The following is a 17,395-nucleotide window of genomic DNA, read 5'->3' on the forward strand; positions in this document are numbered from 1 at the left end:
TGTACAATTGTTTAAGTAGATATGAAGTACTGTATCTGATTTTGTTTGCTTCTTCACTTGAGAAAAGTTTGCATGTGCACAAGCCTTGTGTGTTTTCTGCAGTTTTAGGATATTGTTCTAAGAAAAGGCATTTTTTTCCTCTTTTCTCTTTTATTGTACATAACCTTGTTTTTCAGCTCCGTAATTTATTGCTTAGCCTTTTATTTTTTAATAAATTTAACTTATTTTTTCAAGGTTATACATGTAACAATGAAATGTGTACTGGGCACCTGTACCTCAGAGAGCAGGGAGGCCCCTGGGGCAGTCTTGAAATTCTTGACAGCCAATTTGCTGTGCCTGAAAAGCTGCAATGTCTTGTTTCCTGGAGCTGCAAAAGTGATGGGACAAAGTGTATTTTGGCCAGCACACCTGCAAGACAAAGGCTGTGTAATGATGCTTAAGGCTCCAGGCAAAATCCCGGTTGCACTTAATGGCAACTTTGCTACAAATTTTATGGATAAATAATACTATTCATAAAGGCATCCTACATAACAAAAGGCATAGCACTGCCACACTGGGTGTTTATTTGTCTTTTGGACTTAGTATTAGACAAGAGAAACTATATAAACACAACTGACACGATGGCAAACTGCTTCCTTCCAAGCTTTAGTGTGGTGTATGAACGTTTGTATTTAACAAGATCTTTAGAGCTGATGTGCAGGGGAAAGATAAGAATAAAAAGACAAAGAGAAGAATAAAAAGATATGCAATATCCTTTCACATATCAGCTAGGGAGCACTTCACTGGGTAGGGGGAGACCATTCAGGGCTGCTAGTATGTTTTCAACTGCTTCCTCTGTTATCATGTAGGTGGCCTTGTCTGTTTTAATGCCGAGGTGAGGTGTTATAATGACGTTCTTTAATTTTAACAATGCATGATCTCTGGAAGGAAAGAAAAAAAGAGTTAACTATTGTTGTTCATCTAAATAAAGAGGAGTCTTACTTTAGCTTTTGCACAGTATTTAAATTTAATTTGATACAACTCTACAAGTCCCACTTAGCCCCAGAGAACCTTAGCACCTATATTGAAGTAATTTTGAACTGCAATAGGACAAGCAAAGACTTCATAAGTAGCTCTTCTCTCCAGAAACACACTTCTGCCATGAGGCAGTAATTTGAAATATGTCAGAAGAGAGGATTTAAGCCCTCCTGACACATTTACCTTACACAATAGTCTGAGCTGTAGTTATTTGCACACAGACACAACAAGACCAAACTCCTCACAACCCAAAATGCAGCCAGCACAGTTTACTCCAAAAGGCACCATCCTGGTAGAGCAGTCTTTTTAGAGAAGCTAAGCAGTCTCTAGGCCCAAGAGGTTTGCAGTACTTCAGCCTTGTATTGTGGAAAGAAGCCTGTGGAGAAGGACACCTCCTGCTTATGCAGCAGGTCTTAGGCCTCAAGCAGCTTCCACCCATTAAAACTGGCAAGCTGCACTTGAATAAAGCAATTTGCAAGTGAAGAGCTGCTGTAGCTTTAGGGGGTGATTCTAAGGACTGGGTTTAAATGCTTTCTCTGCTCCTGCTGTTTCCTGGCTCCCAGGCTTCCCTTTGGTCTGTTATCAGCCCCTGTGTCTGGGCTGCATCCCGTTCCCATTCATGGCACTTATATCCCAACTCATGCCAGAGGCAAGGGGGCCAGCTTCCTGCCTGCTGCAGGGATGCCTCTGGCCTCAGCAGGGCTCCCCCATCCTTCCCGAGGAATAAGCAGAGATGGCAACCTGGGCAGTGGCTCTGGGGAGGTGACATCCAAAGCTGCGGCCCTGATAACACCGGTCTGCAGAGCTGCCGCCAGCGCCTCTTGGTCAACTACTGCACCTGGGGTGGAATGAGAGTGTCCCTGAGTGCGCCTGGCAGGCAAAGAGCAGAGAGCAAAGAGAGAAGGGAAGGGGAGAGGGACGAATTTCCTGATCACCCTCCCCACATGCCCCAGCTGTGCTGGATGCAGCACGGTGCTGTGGGACACAGCAGGACCACGCTGTGAGGCCAGACAATGGATCTGGATGGTACCTCGGCTGATGTTAATGAGGGTAGCTGTGGGTTTCATCAGCTCCAGCTCTCTTTTCCCAATCAGCTTGTGTGTCTGAGGTGTCAGGCTCACCACCAGCATCACAAAATCCGCCTGCTGGAGTAAACTGTCTATCTTTTTGCAGTAAGTGGCACCGACAGCTTGCTCCTCTTGCACTTTCCTAGCGGGGGGGGGAAAAAAGCATTTCAGTCAAGAAAACATTTTCTTCAATGATATCACCAGAATACAAACAAAAGGATCTGATTATCACATCCATATAGCAAACAGGTGGCAAACAAAGGTGAATTTACCCTCAGCTCAGTCTTTAGATCCTTCTGGAGAGCTTCAAGCCCTACAGCACAGGATAGATTGCATGCCTGCCTGTCAGCCGCTTCAGTGCAGGATTCCAAGGGCTTCTTATGAAGTCTGCAAATGAACTAAGGCTGAGCACTGAAGCAGATGGCAGCACACAGTCCATTCTCCAGGATCCCCTGTGTATCTCAAAGGATGCAATCACTGCTCAAACCAGAGGAGTGGTATTCACCAGAACTCACCCATGCATGCTCTGGGCATGGCAGTGGTCCTCATCCTGTTGGCACCCCCAGTATGCCTGTCATTTTTTTATGAGTGAAATCAGCAAGGCAGCTCTTTGCCAGGCTCCTGGCTGCCCCAGGACATTCACAGAGTAAAGTGTTCAGCAGAAAAAGTCAGCAGAGTAAAGAGATTTTTAGTTTTAACTTTTCACAGTGCAGAAGAATACTTGCCATTTCTTACATTCTTTGTAAATATAGCTGTCTGAACTTTGGGAAATGAAGAAGCAATGATAGGAGATCATGTGTACAATCACCTGCTTCTGGTTGCAAGAGAAGAGCTTTAAGTTATCTCCTCCCTAATCTAGAAATAAAGAGATCACACTAAGAAAACAACTTCAATTTAACTTTGACCCATGTCTCTCCTAACAACTGCACTTCACTGTTTTTTTTTTTTCAAGGCCAATGACCAGAAAGTAAGAGGGAAAAGAACAGAATGGAACTGCAGCCAGTTTTGCAGCATGCAGAGGGCACCTTGATTCAGCACACAAGCTGGAAGTGTAAATATACTTTAAATATACTTTAGGCTTTTAATTTCTGTTGCACTGTGTATTGATAATTCATCACAGCACTCTGACATAAATATTATTTTAAAGACTGAAGAATATTAAACAGAGGGAGTTGAGGATGATACACATTAAAAAAAAGAATAGAGGGATTTGTGTCTTTTAATTTTTTTTTTTTTTTTTTGTGGTTTGTGAAGAAATTCTGAAATATTTTAAGGAGTACTTTCTTTTAAATGTAAGTTTGCTCAGCTGTTTTTCTGAAGAAACAGGAATGCCAAGCATGGCTAAAAATTCCTGGCCTCATTCACCCTTGTGATTTGCCTACAGCTAGCTAAAGCAGTGACCCTCCTCCAGCAGTCTGCCTATGGTGAAAATCCCTGAAAGCCACATCCTAGCACTGCAGCTTCTGCCTCCAGTCACAGAGGAGTAAAGTTCTCTCAGGGTAGGCCACAGTTTATAGTAGTAAATAATTGTTCTGCTCATTATCTGCACCTTGCCTGATTGCAAAGGCCTTGAGTGGCTCATGGGGGTCTTGCTCACTTCAAATTGAAGAGCCCCTGTGCTGAATGTCTAACAAGGTTCAGATTTCCAGATACACAAGCTAGGAGGGACTAGAAATAAAGGGTGAAATCGAGTTAAATACTTGCTAAAATTCCTACTGGCTTGAGAAAAAACCAAGATTTTCTTAAGAGCAGCTCTCAGTCATATTTTGCCAAGTATATGCTTCCTAGTTTCCAGGCACTGTTTCCAAAATATCCCTTCTGAACTTCAAAATATGGGGAAAAAATGAACAACAAATAGAGTTATGTTGTCATTATAGTAAAATGTGATAAGAATAAAAAAGCATAAGTTTGATTTCCTTCCATGCCATTTTTCTGCAGGAAACTTTGAAATTTCTAATATAAAACCTAAATTAAGTTTCCAAGTGTTTAATCACTGAGTAACTCATTACAGGACTGATTTCAGACAACCATTCTTTTTTTTTAATCTTGGCCCTATTCCCTCATTTCTTGCTATATTTCTGTCATAACTCCTTGAAAAGAAAATACTGACTATCTGGAAGAGTTTGTGCTGCAATTAGAGTCAAGACATATCTTTACCTCCGTGTCCTGTTGTGGTACAAAATGTTCATTTCAAATGCTTTGGCTCTCACAGCAATCTTATACCCAATGCGGCCCATGCCAATGATCCCCAGAGTAGCTCCAGCAACTTTAACTCCCAGAATATCAGCTTCACAGTAGTCCATACTTGGAGAAATTGAAATGTTATGGACTGCAAGAAAAACACATAAATATGGGAAATGAATGGGGTCCAACAGGGAGGAACAAGGTAAAAGAGCCTGGACTTGTTTTGCTACTAGAGCATACTTGCAATGCTTACAAATGTGATTTTTAATGTAATGTCCTAGGTAACACCCTAACGTATCATCATCCCTGCTACATTTATAGATGATAATCCAATTTATTCTCACCATATTACAAAAAGCCTTTTGATATAATCCCTCCAAAAATTTTATTACTGCCTTAGACTCATGAAAATATTGCCCTGTTCCTCACCAACAATCAAAATAATTATTGCCAATAACAATGCAGAGTTTGAAGATATCACATGGAGAACACCATCAGATATTGGGTTTCCTCTTCACATCTGCCACTCTCCTTGGAAAGAAAAGTGAGACTTCTTTAAAAATCACAACTTGGTAATTTCTGTAATTACCTGTTAAACCTGCACAATTCTGGATAGTTCTACAACACATAAAATACAGTTATGTACACAGTGTCAGCACTTCTTGCAAGGTGACAGCCTTTTGATATTTCAATCTTCTGATATTGCCAGCTTTTCTAAAACACAAGCAGAATATTGTGAAAGGATACAAAAAATGACTCAGGAAAAAGCTCAGTCTATCATAAAACTCGGAACTATCAGAAATGCCACCAGGGATAGTTTAAGTAAATGGGAACAAGAAATTAATCTTCCTTTTAAACTGTCTCCCCCTTTGCGAGGTAGAAACCAACTTAGAGGGATGCAAACCCCCTTTGAGTTTCTATGAATCCTGTAGTAGAGATGGCAAGTCAAAGTCAGGTAAATATAAAAGGATAAATGTGAAGGATTTTTTTCCTGAAGAAAGAGGCTTTCTAACCAAGCCAAGGGTAGGTCTATTTGACAAAATAGCTAGAAAAAATTGTTGATGAGACTAGAAAGGATGCTATTAACAAAAACTGAAGTAGGCTGCCTCTATTATTACTCCCTAATGCCCCTTAAAAGCCCAAATTCTGCACCAATACATTTCAGTCTCCAAGAATATGCCCATGCCTCTATCTGCCTTGTGGGTTCCTTCCAACTCAGGATCTCCCACAATTCTATATAATCTTCTTATACCCCATTGCTGCCTCCCATATTAAGTTCTTCTGCCAGGATGTGAGTTCAGTGATATCTGATCTTTGGCATCCCACACTTTTGGTCATAGCACTGTAATGCCATCATGTTTTATTTATATCTGCTTGAAATAAATGCTATGTATGCCTAATGTAATAATTTAAATATACCTATTATACATAAAATATATTAAAATACCGATTATTCTGTTTGCCAAGCCAACATACTTACATTTTCACATTTTATGTAAAACCATGTGCACTACAGGTAACCCTAAGAAAAGTCAAATTAATGGCAGGCAAATCTTGTAATAGTTTTGGAAGCCACAAAAGAATTGAGATGTTACCTTCCACGAGTCTTCTAGCAGATGCTAGCAGCAAAGCCATCCCAGTATCTGCTGTGGTGCTGGAAACAGCATGTGGAGCATTAGCCATCTTCACACCAAAGCTAGCTATAAGCTTCAGATCCAAGTGATCCATCCCCACCCCCGAATTCGCAATCACTTTTAAGTTTGGCAGGCTCTGGAGGAGCTCTTTGTCAATGACCGGTTTGTGCCACCACAAATAGATTGCTTGGACCTTTTTGCCTACATCCTTTCTGTTTTCAAGAAATTCCTTCATGGTGATGAGGTGGAAATGTTTCTTCAGGAATGGCACATGGCTATGCAATATCCCACATATGCCACCAACTTCATTTACCAAAAGCCAAGGTAGTTCTCCTTCTTCCATGATCTGCACAAAGAAGAAAGACACAAAGTGTCAGAAGAAACACATATTATTATTTCCAGACATTTTAAAGAATAATCACTACCATGTCCCATTTAATGACATTTATGTCAAGAGATCCTGTAAACCACAAAGGAAGATAAGAAAACCAAGACAAGCAAGCAGGTCTTTTAAATATGCTACCACTTACACACACACAGGTGCCCACATACATACACAGAGCTATTCACATAATCAGTCTGAACAAGTTCTGTCCCCGCGATCTAAGATTCCATATTATGCTGCAGTGCCGGATTTCTTCTGCCCGACTAACTCCCAACACTGTCAGCAAGAGTGACCAAAACCAGACAGCTGTCAGGGACAGGAAAACACTAAATCAAAACCATACACCAACTTATAAATGGGGGAGGTCCAGGGGAGGATACAATCTTTAGCCAATTGGGAGAAACTGGGGGTGGAACGCAAGGAGAGGAATACAATATTTAAACCGATAAGGAGATTACTGGGGAGGGGAACAATTTAAACAAACCAATGGGATTTTGAAGGATACAAAATTGATAGGGAAATTTCTAGAGAAAGGGATGGGCTTGAGGCGAGATTGACATTCAATGGGAGAAGGAACAGGGAACAAAAGGGCAGGTCTGTAGGGAGATGGACAACTAGAACAAAACAACAAAAAAACAACAACTAGAGCAAAACAAACTAGGACAAAAAAACAACACAGGGGGGAAAGGAACAATCCATTGGTAATAAAATATGCTATAATAATACAAAATGCAGGGGGGGGGTTTATAAAACTGACTACTAGGGCCAAATTACAATCAAAAATATGCACCACAACAGTATTACTGCTACTATGCTCAAAACACAACAGTTGTCATTAATTACTTAGTTTCAGATCCTCAGTAGTTTGCAGTATATAGTGCAATAAATCTCCTTTGCTACCCTGAAATCACAAAGTACCCTGTCAAGTAGTTTAGAAAAATGTTGTACCAAATTTACGTCATGAAAATAAATTGCACGGCTTCATCATGAACTTTGAGTTATCAGGTTAATTTTTAAATGCTTTTTGCAGCCACCTGTCCTGAAGAGACCCCAGTGACTGCAGAGCCCTTTCCTGAGCCTACTGTAAATTACAAAAATAACAAAATCATATATGCTTGGGCAAGTGTTTTCCAAGAAGGACATACACACTCTAAATTTTTTGGGTTTTTTTTTCTGTTTGTTTGGTTTTTTTCCTCAGAATCCCTGACCATCTGGTTTTGGTCCCAAGAGGGCCTGTGAATTGAGTTACTTTGGGTTTTTTTGACAGACTACATAAAGCTACCTTTAATTTTCAATAGCAATTTTGGGAAGAGCTGTGGGGAGTGTTCAAGAGCTGAAGATCTTGGAGTAGCAATCCTGTAGCAGTTCTGTTGTCTTGCTAGTATTATTTTACTATTTCCAATGGAATGTCTAACTCTTGGCCTGCCTACACTTCCTGTGCTAGAACTTCATTTTATCATCCCTTCAGGGAGCCTGACCATGTTGCAAAATAATGGAAAGTCTTCCTGACTTTATGAAGGTGACAACCATTTTATTGAATTTTCTGAATTTGTTGATTGCTAATAGGAAAGAATGTAAGAAGAAGCTTGGCCCTGGACTGCAAGTCAGGACTGATCACTAATTTTGCTTTAGGTTATACCCTCACCAATGTGATTTCGATGGTAATTCTACGTTTCTGTCATGGCCAGTGAAGATAAAAGCATCAATTGTATCTGCATGGAGGAACTAAATCTCTTGGAATTTACTTTGGTTTTCAAAGGATACCTTCATGAAAAATAAAGACACTTTTTCAGCAATTGGCTTTGCTTTAACATGTAGATGAAGCAGGGCTCTTCCTAAATTAGAAAACCTTAGGCCTATGATCACTTTAAAGAACATTTCTTCAGTGTTTACATATAAAAATAGAATATTGGATTATTGGCTGAAAAGTGTTTCAGGATACAGTCAAATTTCTGCAGGGAATCAATGCTCATTCGTCTTCAACAGATTGGAGAGTGTTACACAAATTGCCAGGTGCACTTGCTTATCATTATGTAGCAGCAAGAACTGGGAACAGAACATTGCTATTCACCGAAATAGAATGAAGAGACCAAAATGCATAACTGCCCAGTTAAAATCTTCAAACAAATCTCTTTTATTACTTTCACTTTATTTTTTTTAATTGTGTGAAAAATGTGTATTTTGTGATTGGCTTTTCACAAATATTAAAATGGATATTTTATGTGTTATGTTAAAAAGTTATACTATATTAATCCTTTTCAGTAGTGTGTTAAAAATAGTTTTAGGCTATAACATAGTATTAAAATAAAAACTATGTGATATAAGATACATGTTCTAACTAGCTCAAGAAACTCTTCGTACAGTGATAACAGCAGCAAGACACCTACATCTCCAAGAGAAGAATTATTGCCTCTTTATCTGAAAATACACTCTTTCTACTACCTCCTTCTTGTCTTTGAGATGCCAACAGGATTAAGGGGGGGAAAGTTAACAGTAACCAGAGAAATCCCTAGTTTAAAAGGAATGTATGCATCATGTATGAGATATATGAATAGGCAACAGGCTATTGCTTTTAAGGGTTTGTTAGCGAGCCATGCTTTCAAGAGTAAAGCATCCAAACATTCATAATTCTTTGCTTTTGTTGTCCTTTATTGTCCTAACTCTGATTGTCCAAATTCTTATTGCTCTAATTTGTATTACTATTTTTATAACCATTTTATTACTATTAAACTTTTAAAATTTTAAAACAAGTGATTGGCATTTTTCACAAATTGTAAGTAACAGAACAGATCAAGTCTGACACTTTTGCAGCATCATGATGAGCAGTGCAGGAACAGGTTACTTTTTTATTCAGCTTAAAAGTGATAAGAAATAGTGCTTTCTAGTACACAGGAAATTTAGTGGCATCATCTGGCACTCATCATTTGGGAAACACTTCACTTGGAATGGGTTGGTCATTGAGAACAGCCAGCATGTTTGCTATTGCTTCTTCTGCCATCATACGGATGGCCTGAACTGTTGCGGTTCCAATGTGCGGGGTTATGATGACGTTATTCAGGTTTAATAAAGGATGATCTCTGGAAGAAATGGAAAGAACAGAATGTGTTACACAAGGAACTTACTCTGCTGCTATCCCATGCTAGTTGTGAAGAACTGAACCTCAGCAACAGCCCATTCAGACCAAAGCACAGAACAAGCATGAAGCTGGGGGATGCTTGCTTACACGTTTCTTCTTCTCCATCCGTCTTGCTCATTGCCTGGCCCATGAGTCAGGCTGGCAAAGACCCATCAGAGGTGGGAAAGAGGAATAACTTGTTTATTTATGATTGTGCAAGACAGTCTGAGGTTTTGCCCTTACACAATGAGTCTCCCGGTGGAGAGCAAAATTATGAGCACACTTTGAACACAGTTTAAAACAATTCAGATTAACAGACTGGGAAAGAAGTTTCTTTACCTTGGCAGAGGCTCAGGGTTTGTCACGTCCAGAGCTGCAGCCCTAATAATCTTATTCTGGAGAGCTTCTACCAATGCATCTTGATCAATAACTGCACCTGCATTGAAATTAAATATTGATATCCTGATGAGGTTAATGAACACATTTTTACCTATAAGGGGGGGGAAGGTCTCCAGGGTCAAATGAGAAAAAGTAGAGGATCTTTATCTTGTTAGAAAATAGAATGCCTTTTTAATAATTATTAACCAAACAAACCAAAGATTTTATTTATTAACCTTTAATTATAGGATGATTATGGTCCACTGCATAAGATTTTTCTAGGGATGAGACCAATACCAGTTTCAGTCTTTTCCTCATTTTGACACTTCCTGTATTATTATAGACAAAGCATTTAATCTCTGCAGATTTTCCACTCTTTTATCTCTGCTTTGTTTACTGATAATCTCTCTCATATGCTCGTTCAGTGCCAACAGAGCTGTTATCCCATGTGAGGCTTCCTTTCTACACTGCTGTTCCAAATGTTACTTAATATTTTCCCTTGTACCCCATTCTCCCTCACTGATGATAAACCTTTCAGTTATTTCCACTAAAACCCTCTGTTTCTAGAATAAGGCTAAAGAGAACCAACCATCTGCTGAGCATCCCTAATTTCCAGAGGGCCTTTGAAGACATAGCATATGATCCATGTAAGTCACAGATTTGTAGACTGCCAGCTACTTCATGACTCAAACAACAGAGGGATATCACAGACTGAGGTTGGAGAGGGGAATATCAACACAATCAGACAAAAGATGACCTTAAGTGTGGAGCCACAAACAGTGATTTCAGATCCTCCTACCTCGGCTGATGTTTATAAGAGTAGCTGTGGGTTTCATCAGCCCTAGCTCCTTTTTCCCAATCAGTTTGTGAGTCTCAGGAGTCAGGTTCACAACCAACATAACAAAGTCAGATTGCTGCAGCAAGTCTTCCATCTTTGCACAGTAGTGGGCACCAACAGCCTCTTCCTCCTCCTTTCTTCTGAAGGAAAAATGCACAAATCCCCAAATTGACACAACTATTTCTAACTGAGTTTAACAATCAGTCAGCCCTAGGAGAGTTCCAGAAAGCACAGAAACTGAGAGGTTTGAGACCAACACAAAGGATAAGCCATTGATAGGCTCAGTTGGTAGAGTGGATGCAGAAAGGATGTGGGCTAGAGGGAGCAAGAGGCTACAGGAGTGGTGGGACACTGGAGGAATGATGTCTGTGTGAAAGCACAGCACACAGGCAAGATGAGGTTAGGAGGCTGGGGATGCAGTCAGACCCTGCTCTTCTCTCCTGTGTCTATGCCAATTCCTGTGGAAACTTTCCTTGTCTGACATGCCAGTTAGGACTTGTGATTGAAAAGAAATGAACTGTGAAAGAAAGGGAACTAGAGATCCATGAGAAATGAAGGCCTTTGTCATTGGTGCCAGTGTGATGAGAGATCTGGCTAGGGTGAGGAGACTGGCTGGGAGGAACAGGGATGCTGCCAGAAGCCTGAAGAAGAGTCTGAGAGGGAACACCATGAGGGCACAAGACCTGGTTTGCTTGTACAACATCTCCCAAATGCTTACACAGTCCTTGTTTCAAACTGATAGTGGCTAACCAGGACAGGGCAAGTGCAGGGGGAACTGCTTCCTGAAGGGAGCAGGAGGGACCCAAAGTGAGGAAGTGGTGGCACAGTGGTGCTTGTCACACTGCTTACAACTGCCACAAGTGCACAGGAAGGCTGGGGACAGAGCAGAGCTGTGGCTTCTGTCACTGCCCCATGGACAATTAACTGCAGAAAACAGAAATGCAGAAACCTTTACCTCTGGATTCTGTTATGGTACAGGATCCTCATATTGAAGGCTCTGGCTCTCTGAGCCACTTTGTATCCAATGCTGCCCATCCCAATGATCCCAAGTGTTGCTCTGGTTACTTCCACTCCCAGCCAGTCAACAGCAAAATACTTTGTGTCTGGAGACACGGCAATGTGGCAGCCTGCGTGGAAATACAGGTTGAATGGGTACAAATAAGCCATAAATGGAGGCCTGGGGGAAATAAAAGGTTCATCACCATTACAGCAGTGGGGCTCTGGAGCACCCTTTACAAAACACCTTTGTTGATTTGGACCAGTTTATATAAGGGCCTGGATGGTGCCAATTCCTGCATCCAAGCCTGAAGCCTGTGTAACACAGTGGGATCCTGGCTGGGTACTGTGCTGGAAGGAGTGACTCCTTGGGGAATTAACTTTTCCACAGCTGGTGTGTTTTCTTGGAAGTTCAAAAATAGCTTCTTTGAAACCACCTGTAAGCACTGACTTCACTTTTTTTTTCAGCTGGGGTAAATCTCACAGTTTCTCTCCTGGATCACAACCCAAACCAGTCTCACTCCTTGAGTAGGGGTGAAGGTTTCAAATTCCAGCTCAGCCAGGGATCTCAGTGAGCTTTTACACAAAGAACTTGAGGTTCAAAAAGATACAATAGGGAGAAAATATCACTGGGAAAGAGATTATTTCATGCTCAGGGGTGGAGCAGCAGTGACAAGAAGACCATGAGTCCCTGAAGAGAGAGGCAGCTTCTTATGAAGGTCTCTTCCTTCCTTCCTTCCCCAGAAAGGCATTGCTCAGCAAGGGAGTGGGGAAAGAACCTGCTTTTAGGGACACAAACTAATGCTGCTGGAACAACTTATAACAGCTTTGTCAAAAGGATTATCATCTATTTCAAAAATAATGCTGATGCTCTTCAGGAAATACAACCCACTGGTTTAGACAAACTGATCCACAGAGGTAGGAAAAAGAAGAATTTATACTAATTACTGCTCTGGAGTTGGAGATGTGGCCACTAATGCTCTGTATCTTCCTGCAGCTCCTAATGCTTCTTTCAAGGGGAAATGGAAAGTGATGGCATTCAATTTGGATGCACTCTGGCACTCTGTATTCAGTTTTCACAGCTATAAACAACCCTCCCAGTGAACAGCCAGAGAAGAATGAAGCCCCAGACATTATTCCAAACAGGATATCACATAACTTTTAAGTGCAAAATTTAGACAAAAGCCTTACTCTTGTCACTGTTGCCCTAAAAAGAAGTAAGACATAGGAGAAGTAGATGCCTCTGAAAGTTAAGGCCTGTGAAAATTTTTCCCTGTAAAAGCATCCCAAATATTGATTCAGAAAGATCATCTCTCTCACAGCAAAAGCAAAGTGTGCCAAAGAAGTAGCTAGGACCAAGAAAATTTAAAACACTACCTTCCACTAGTCTTCTGGCAGAGGCCAGCATCAAGGCCATTCCTATGTCTGCTGTTGGGTCTGCCACAGCGTGCGGGGTGTTGGTCACTTTCACACCAAAGCTCGAGATCATTTTCAAGTCTAAGTGATCCACTCCAACCCCAGAGTTTGCAATCACCTTTAAATTAGGCAGGCTTTCTAGAAGCTCACGGTCAATAGTTGGCCTGCACTCAAACACAAAAACAGATTGGATTTTTTTTCTCATTTCTTCTTTGTTTCCAAGAAATTCCTTCATGGTGATAAGGTGAAAGTGTTTCTTCAAAAGTGCTGCAAGGTCTTCTAGCACGCCATGAGTTCCTCCTATATCCAGGATCAAAACAGCTGGCAACTCTCCTTCTTCCATGACCTGAAATGGAGGAATAGAAGAAATACTCCTTTGTTTAGGAGAACACTCTGAAAGGAGCAATGATGTTCCTTTAAAAGTTATCATTTAAATTCACATGTGTAGATCAGGAAACTGATGAAACTCAATAGTGCTTTTAATCCACAGGCACTTGGTACTAGTGTGGTATGTCAGACAAATTCCAAGTACTTTTACCAAGTGCTGATTTAGACTATAACACCAAGGAATATCTACACTCTTACATCCAAATCCAGTCCTACAAGCTGTTCTTCTCAAAGAGTTTCATTTTGCTCCTGAATCAATACTGATTTAATACAAAACTAGTAGCTTTTCCAGTAGCTTACTCACCAATGCCTTCTATAAGTAGTGCTATGAAACAGAGGCTGCTAGAAATTTAATCAAAGTTTCTTGCCTGTTGGTTATGGTTGGTGAAGCCAGAGGCAATGTAGGATGGCACTGAGGCCCAGATGGTTCTGACAAGGATTCTTTATGTCTAACAAATTTGCACAATGAAGGGCCACCCTTGGATAGCTGTTAGACTGCTTGCCTTCAGTGTTTTAAACATTCAGATCTGTACCTGAACTTACCTTATGCAAAATTTAGCACACTTATGTGCTGAACCAGTGAGGAAGAACACTAGAGGAGATACCACTGATAACACAGTCTTTCATGCTAGAACTTTCCTCTGCCCTGAGAGTTTTGAGCCCAGTCCTCTCTACAGCACTCCAGCAAATGCACTCTGCAATAAGATAGGGGCTCCACATACAACCAAACACCTAATTAGAACTCCTATTGGCAAAAGTGGTAGTTGAAGATTTCCTGCATATCTTGACAATAGCTGTGCCTAATTTCCTACAATTCTTTTTGCTGTGCTCTACTGACTTTTGATCTCCATCCCATTCTATCTCCTAGGCTTGTGTCCAAGAAACCTGATGTTTTGCTACCTGAATCAGAAAAATTTTCCACAACAGTATGCTGATTTATTCTGGGCACACAATGCTGGCCAGCTGTGTCCTGCTGCTTCACTCCTCTCACAAAAGCCTTCTGTGAGTAATCAGAACTCAAACCTGTGTCAATGTAGGTTGGAAGTTTTTGTCAACCATGTTTACCCTTGTCCTGAGCAAACTCAGACTTATCCCAACCACATCTATTAAATGGCTTACAATCTTGGCAGCAGTATCCTGGCCTTGATGTGCATTTCTGCTGCAGTTTCAGTCTGCTGCTGGACATGGGCTTGAAGGGGCCTCCATGCTAGGACAGGTCTGCAGTTCACCACAATGTCTCTGATAATACTATCTGGTTCTCAACTGCAGCAAACAAAGCAATGAGGTGAACAGTGCAGCCAAATTGCAAAGGAAGACCATGTTTTTATGTACATCTCATCTTTTTTTTTTTTGCCAGCTGAAGTTGTCAGCTACATCTAGTTGTCAAAATTGTGCAAACTTCCCCAGGTGTAGTTTGCATTTCTTAAAGAGTATCACACAACATTACTAGGATAAACTAGATTTGTGTTGCAGAATGAATGATGCATAGAATAAAAGAGGAGTTGATGTCATATTGTGATGGCATTGTCCAGCTTCATGAATGATCAGAATCTGGTAAACCTGGAGGGCAGCTAAACTTTTGCTGTTAAGCAGGGAAAACTGGGCACCAGACATGATCAAGTGACTAGCAGATGCCAGTGAGGCAGCACTGTATTACTCCATTTGCTTTCATCACCACCTCCTGCCCTATTACAATACACCACACATGATGGGCAGAGCCAGACTTGCTTTCACTTTGGAAGCACTTCCTACACTTCAGAAACAGAAAGGTGACCCACAAGGAAGCCTCTAGTTATAAACAAACCAGTGCACTAGAAGCAGGCTAGTGGCATGTTGATGGATCTTTCAACAAGTGTGGGCATGCTGAGCCTGCCACCATTCCATTCCAGCTGTGTTTGATGCACGAGTGACCCATTCGCTGCCTATAGCACTGGTCCAACAACTGGTGTTCTGCTCACCACAGGTACAATCTTAAAAAAATCACACTGATAACAGGAAATTAAAAATACTTAAAGGAACCTCACAGAAGGAAGGGGGCTCTCCAGATACCAACCTTGGTCCCAGTGCTTATTGTTCGTCTTCCAGCACTAAGTTGGCGCGTCCTGTACCTCTGTTTGTAAATCACACTTCTGTGACAGCAAAGTCCATGAGAAGCAATAACTGGATGAAAAAATTTGTAAGCCAAATTTGACTGGCCAAACATCAAAGGAATCAGTTTTGACAGACTTGATGCTTTGCTCCTGAACATAATTATTCAGTTATCTTCTCCAGTGTGCTAAATGTAACACCTGTCAAGGATATGACAATTTTGGTTTTGGACTAGTTCCATCTGTGTTATCAACAAGTTCTTTTTTTTTTTTAAGTTGTCTCTTCTCCTTTTGTATTTACATAAGACTATATGCTTCCATGTAGGTAAGCAGTCATAATCGTAGTAAATCATTGATATAAGATAACTGTACTAAGTTCTGGTCCTGCCATTGCAGAGAAAACTTTGAAAATATGACTTAGATTGAGACAACGGGGCAAATACGTTTAAGTATTAACTTCAGTGCTAACTGAAATTGACCTTATTTCATCTGTGGAGCTTGACTCACTCCTCCTGCGGAGTTTCACTCACAGATTTGTTGGCTGGCACTGCTATATCACCTTGGACTTAAACAAATCATAATAAAATAAACGATGTAATTTTTCCTAGCCCAGTTTTCAATTAAAATTAACAGCCTGCGTTATCCAGGATCAATTCCTCCCACTAACTTCTCTAAATAAGAAGACTAATTATACCTGAGCGACGACCACAAAGCACTGACCAGGGCTGGTTTCTTTCCGACGACGCGCCTACCACAGCTCGATCCCGCGGCAGCTGAAAAGCCGGGAGCTCACGGCTCCTGCTCGGGGCCGGGCACATCCGCTCCTGCCCAGCCCCGCTCCCTTAACCCTGCCTGCCCGGGCACCGCCAGCTCCGGGGCTGGCGATTTCCAGGGAAGCTCCGGCACGGGGATCACCACCCCCACTGCCTCTGCCCCTGTCTGCAGCCGGACCGGGCTCCCTCTCCTTTCCCCCGCCCTCTCCCTCTCCTTCTCCCCTCCCCGGACGTCCTAAAAAGGTGATAAAGCAAGACGAGGACTCGGATGGTTTTTGGAGAGCTCAGCACTTGTGGGGCAAAGCTATTTGCCACCAATTTACATTGTTCCCCACGGCCCTGGCTGCAGTTTGTGGGGAATTTTTATAGTGGAGACTATGTTTTTGTCCCTGCCTGCTGCAAGCTAACCTTTCAAATGAGTGTCTGCTGTGGAATTAAGGAAACAGATTGGTCTGGGATGGCCTATGCCAATGGCCAGCTCGATTCTGGAAGCCAGTGCTGGAATGTGCTGGTTTTGCTGCTGACCACTTCCACTGGTGGGTTTGCCCAGAGTGCTCCCGTAGTGTTGCTTGGATCACCGGAGTGATGATGGAGCCCATGGAACCCCAGAGCGGGCCTGGGAGTGGCTGGGCATGAAAATTGTCATTGCTGTGGGTGAATACACTGAGAAAACCTCCCACAGCCAGGAGATGCCATAGCACAGAACCACGGAATTGCTGGGCTGGAAGGGACCTTAAAGAGCATCTGGACCCAGCCCTCTGCCATGGGCATGGACACCTTTCGCTACACCAGGGGGCTCAGAGCCCCGTCCAACCTGGCCTTGAACTCTTCCAGGAATGGGGCATCCACAGCTTCTCTGAGCGTATCTCCTTGATCAAATCCCATGGAGGTTACAGGGAATGTACAACATCAGAGCGGTCAGCAGCAGAGAGTAGGAGATCTGGGCTCTGATCACCTCTGTTTCACCCTCCCCGTCCTAGCCGGCATCACCAATCCCCACGGCACGGCTCCACATCGCACCTGCGAGGGGGGACGCGGATGTCCCTGCCCAGCCCGTGCCCACCCGTTCGGCGGCGGGGTCTCCTCCCGTCGGGAACGCGCCCGGTCCGCCCCGCGCC

The 17,395-nt window shown here is 42.2% G+C and overlaps 2 protein-coding genes across 5 annotated transcripts; both read right to left on the reverse strand.

Moving 5' to 3' along the window:
- Positions 1 to 665: 665 nt before the first annotated feature.
- On the reverse strand, positions 666 to 6,245 carry LOC136553421 (probable 2-ketogluconate reductase). Its single transcript, XM_066544940.1, has 5 exons — positions 5,864 to 6,245; positions 4,242 to 4,413; positions 2,048 to 2,226; positions 1,759 to 1,855; positions 666 to 920 (listed from the first exon to the last, which is right to left on the reverse strand). Exons 1-5 carry the CDS (start codon positions 6,243 to 6,245, stop codon positions 764 to 766), a joined length of 987 nt encoding a protein of 328 aa, XP_066401037.1. The 3' UTR covers positions 666 to 763.
- Positions 6,246 to 8,390: 2,145 nt separating this feature from the next.
- On the reverse strand, positions 8,391 to 17,390 carry LOC136553431 (probable 2-ketogluconate reductase). 4 transcript variants are annotated; one of them, XM_066544964.1, is made up of 7 exons: positions 17,298 to 17,354; positions 15,471 to 15,705; positions 12,992 to 13,376; positions 11,574 to 11,745; positions 10,580 to 10,758; positions 9,742 to 9,838; positions 8,391 to 9,364 (listed from the first exon to the last, which is right to left on the reverse strand). In XM_066544964.1, the coding sequence occupies exons 2-7, from the start codon at positions 15,663 to 15,665 to the stop codon at positions 9,208 to 9,210; spliced, it is 1,185 nt and encodes a 394-aa protein (XP_066401061.1). In that variant the 5' UTR covers positions 15,666 to 15,705; positions 17,298 to 17,354; the 3' UTR covers positions 8,391 to 9,207. The 4 variants fall into 4 exon arrangements, with proteins under 4 accessions (XP_066401061.1, XP_066401057.1, XP_066401050.1 ...); XM_066544960.1 differs by lacking the exon at positions 17,298 to 17,354 and adding an exon at positions 16,199 to 16,400 and having other exon boundaries at positions 10,580 to 10,755; positions 15,471 to 15,577; XM_066544953.1 differs by lacking the exon at positions 17,298 to 17,354 and adding an exon at positions 16,199 to 16,400 and having other exon boundaries at positions 15,471 to 15,577.
- Between the last annotated feature and the right edge of the window lie 5 nt (positions 17,391 to 17,395).

This window comes from Molothrus aeneus, chromosome 1 (genome assembly GCF_037042795.1).
Source record: "Molothrus aeneus isolate 106 chromosome 1, BPBGC_Maene_1.0, whole genome shotgun sequence".
Classification (NCBI taxonomy): domain Eukaryota; kingdom Metazoa; phylum Chordata; class Aves; order Passeriformes; family Icteridae; genus Molothrus; species Molothrus aeneus.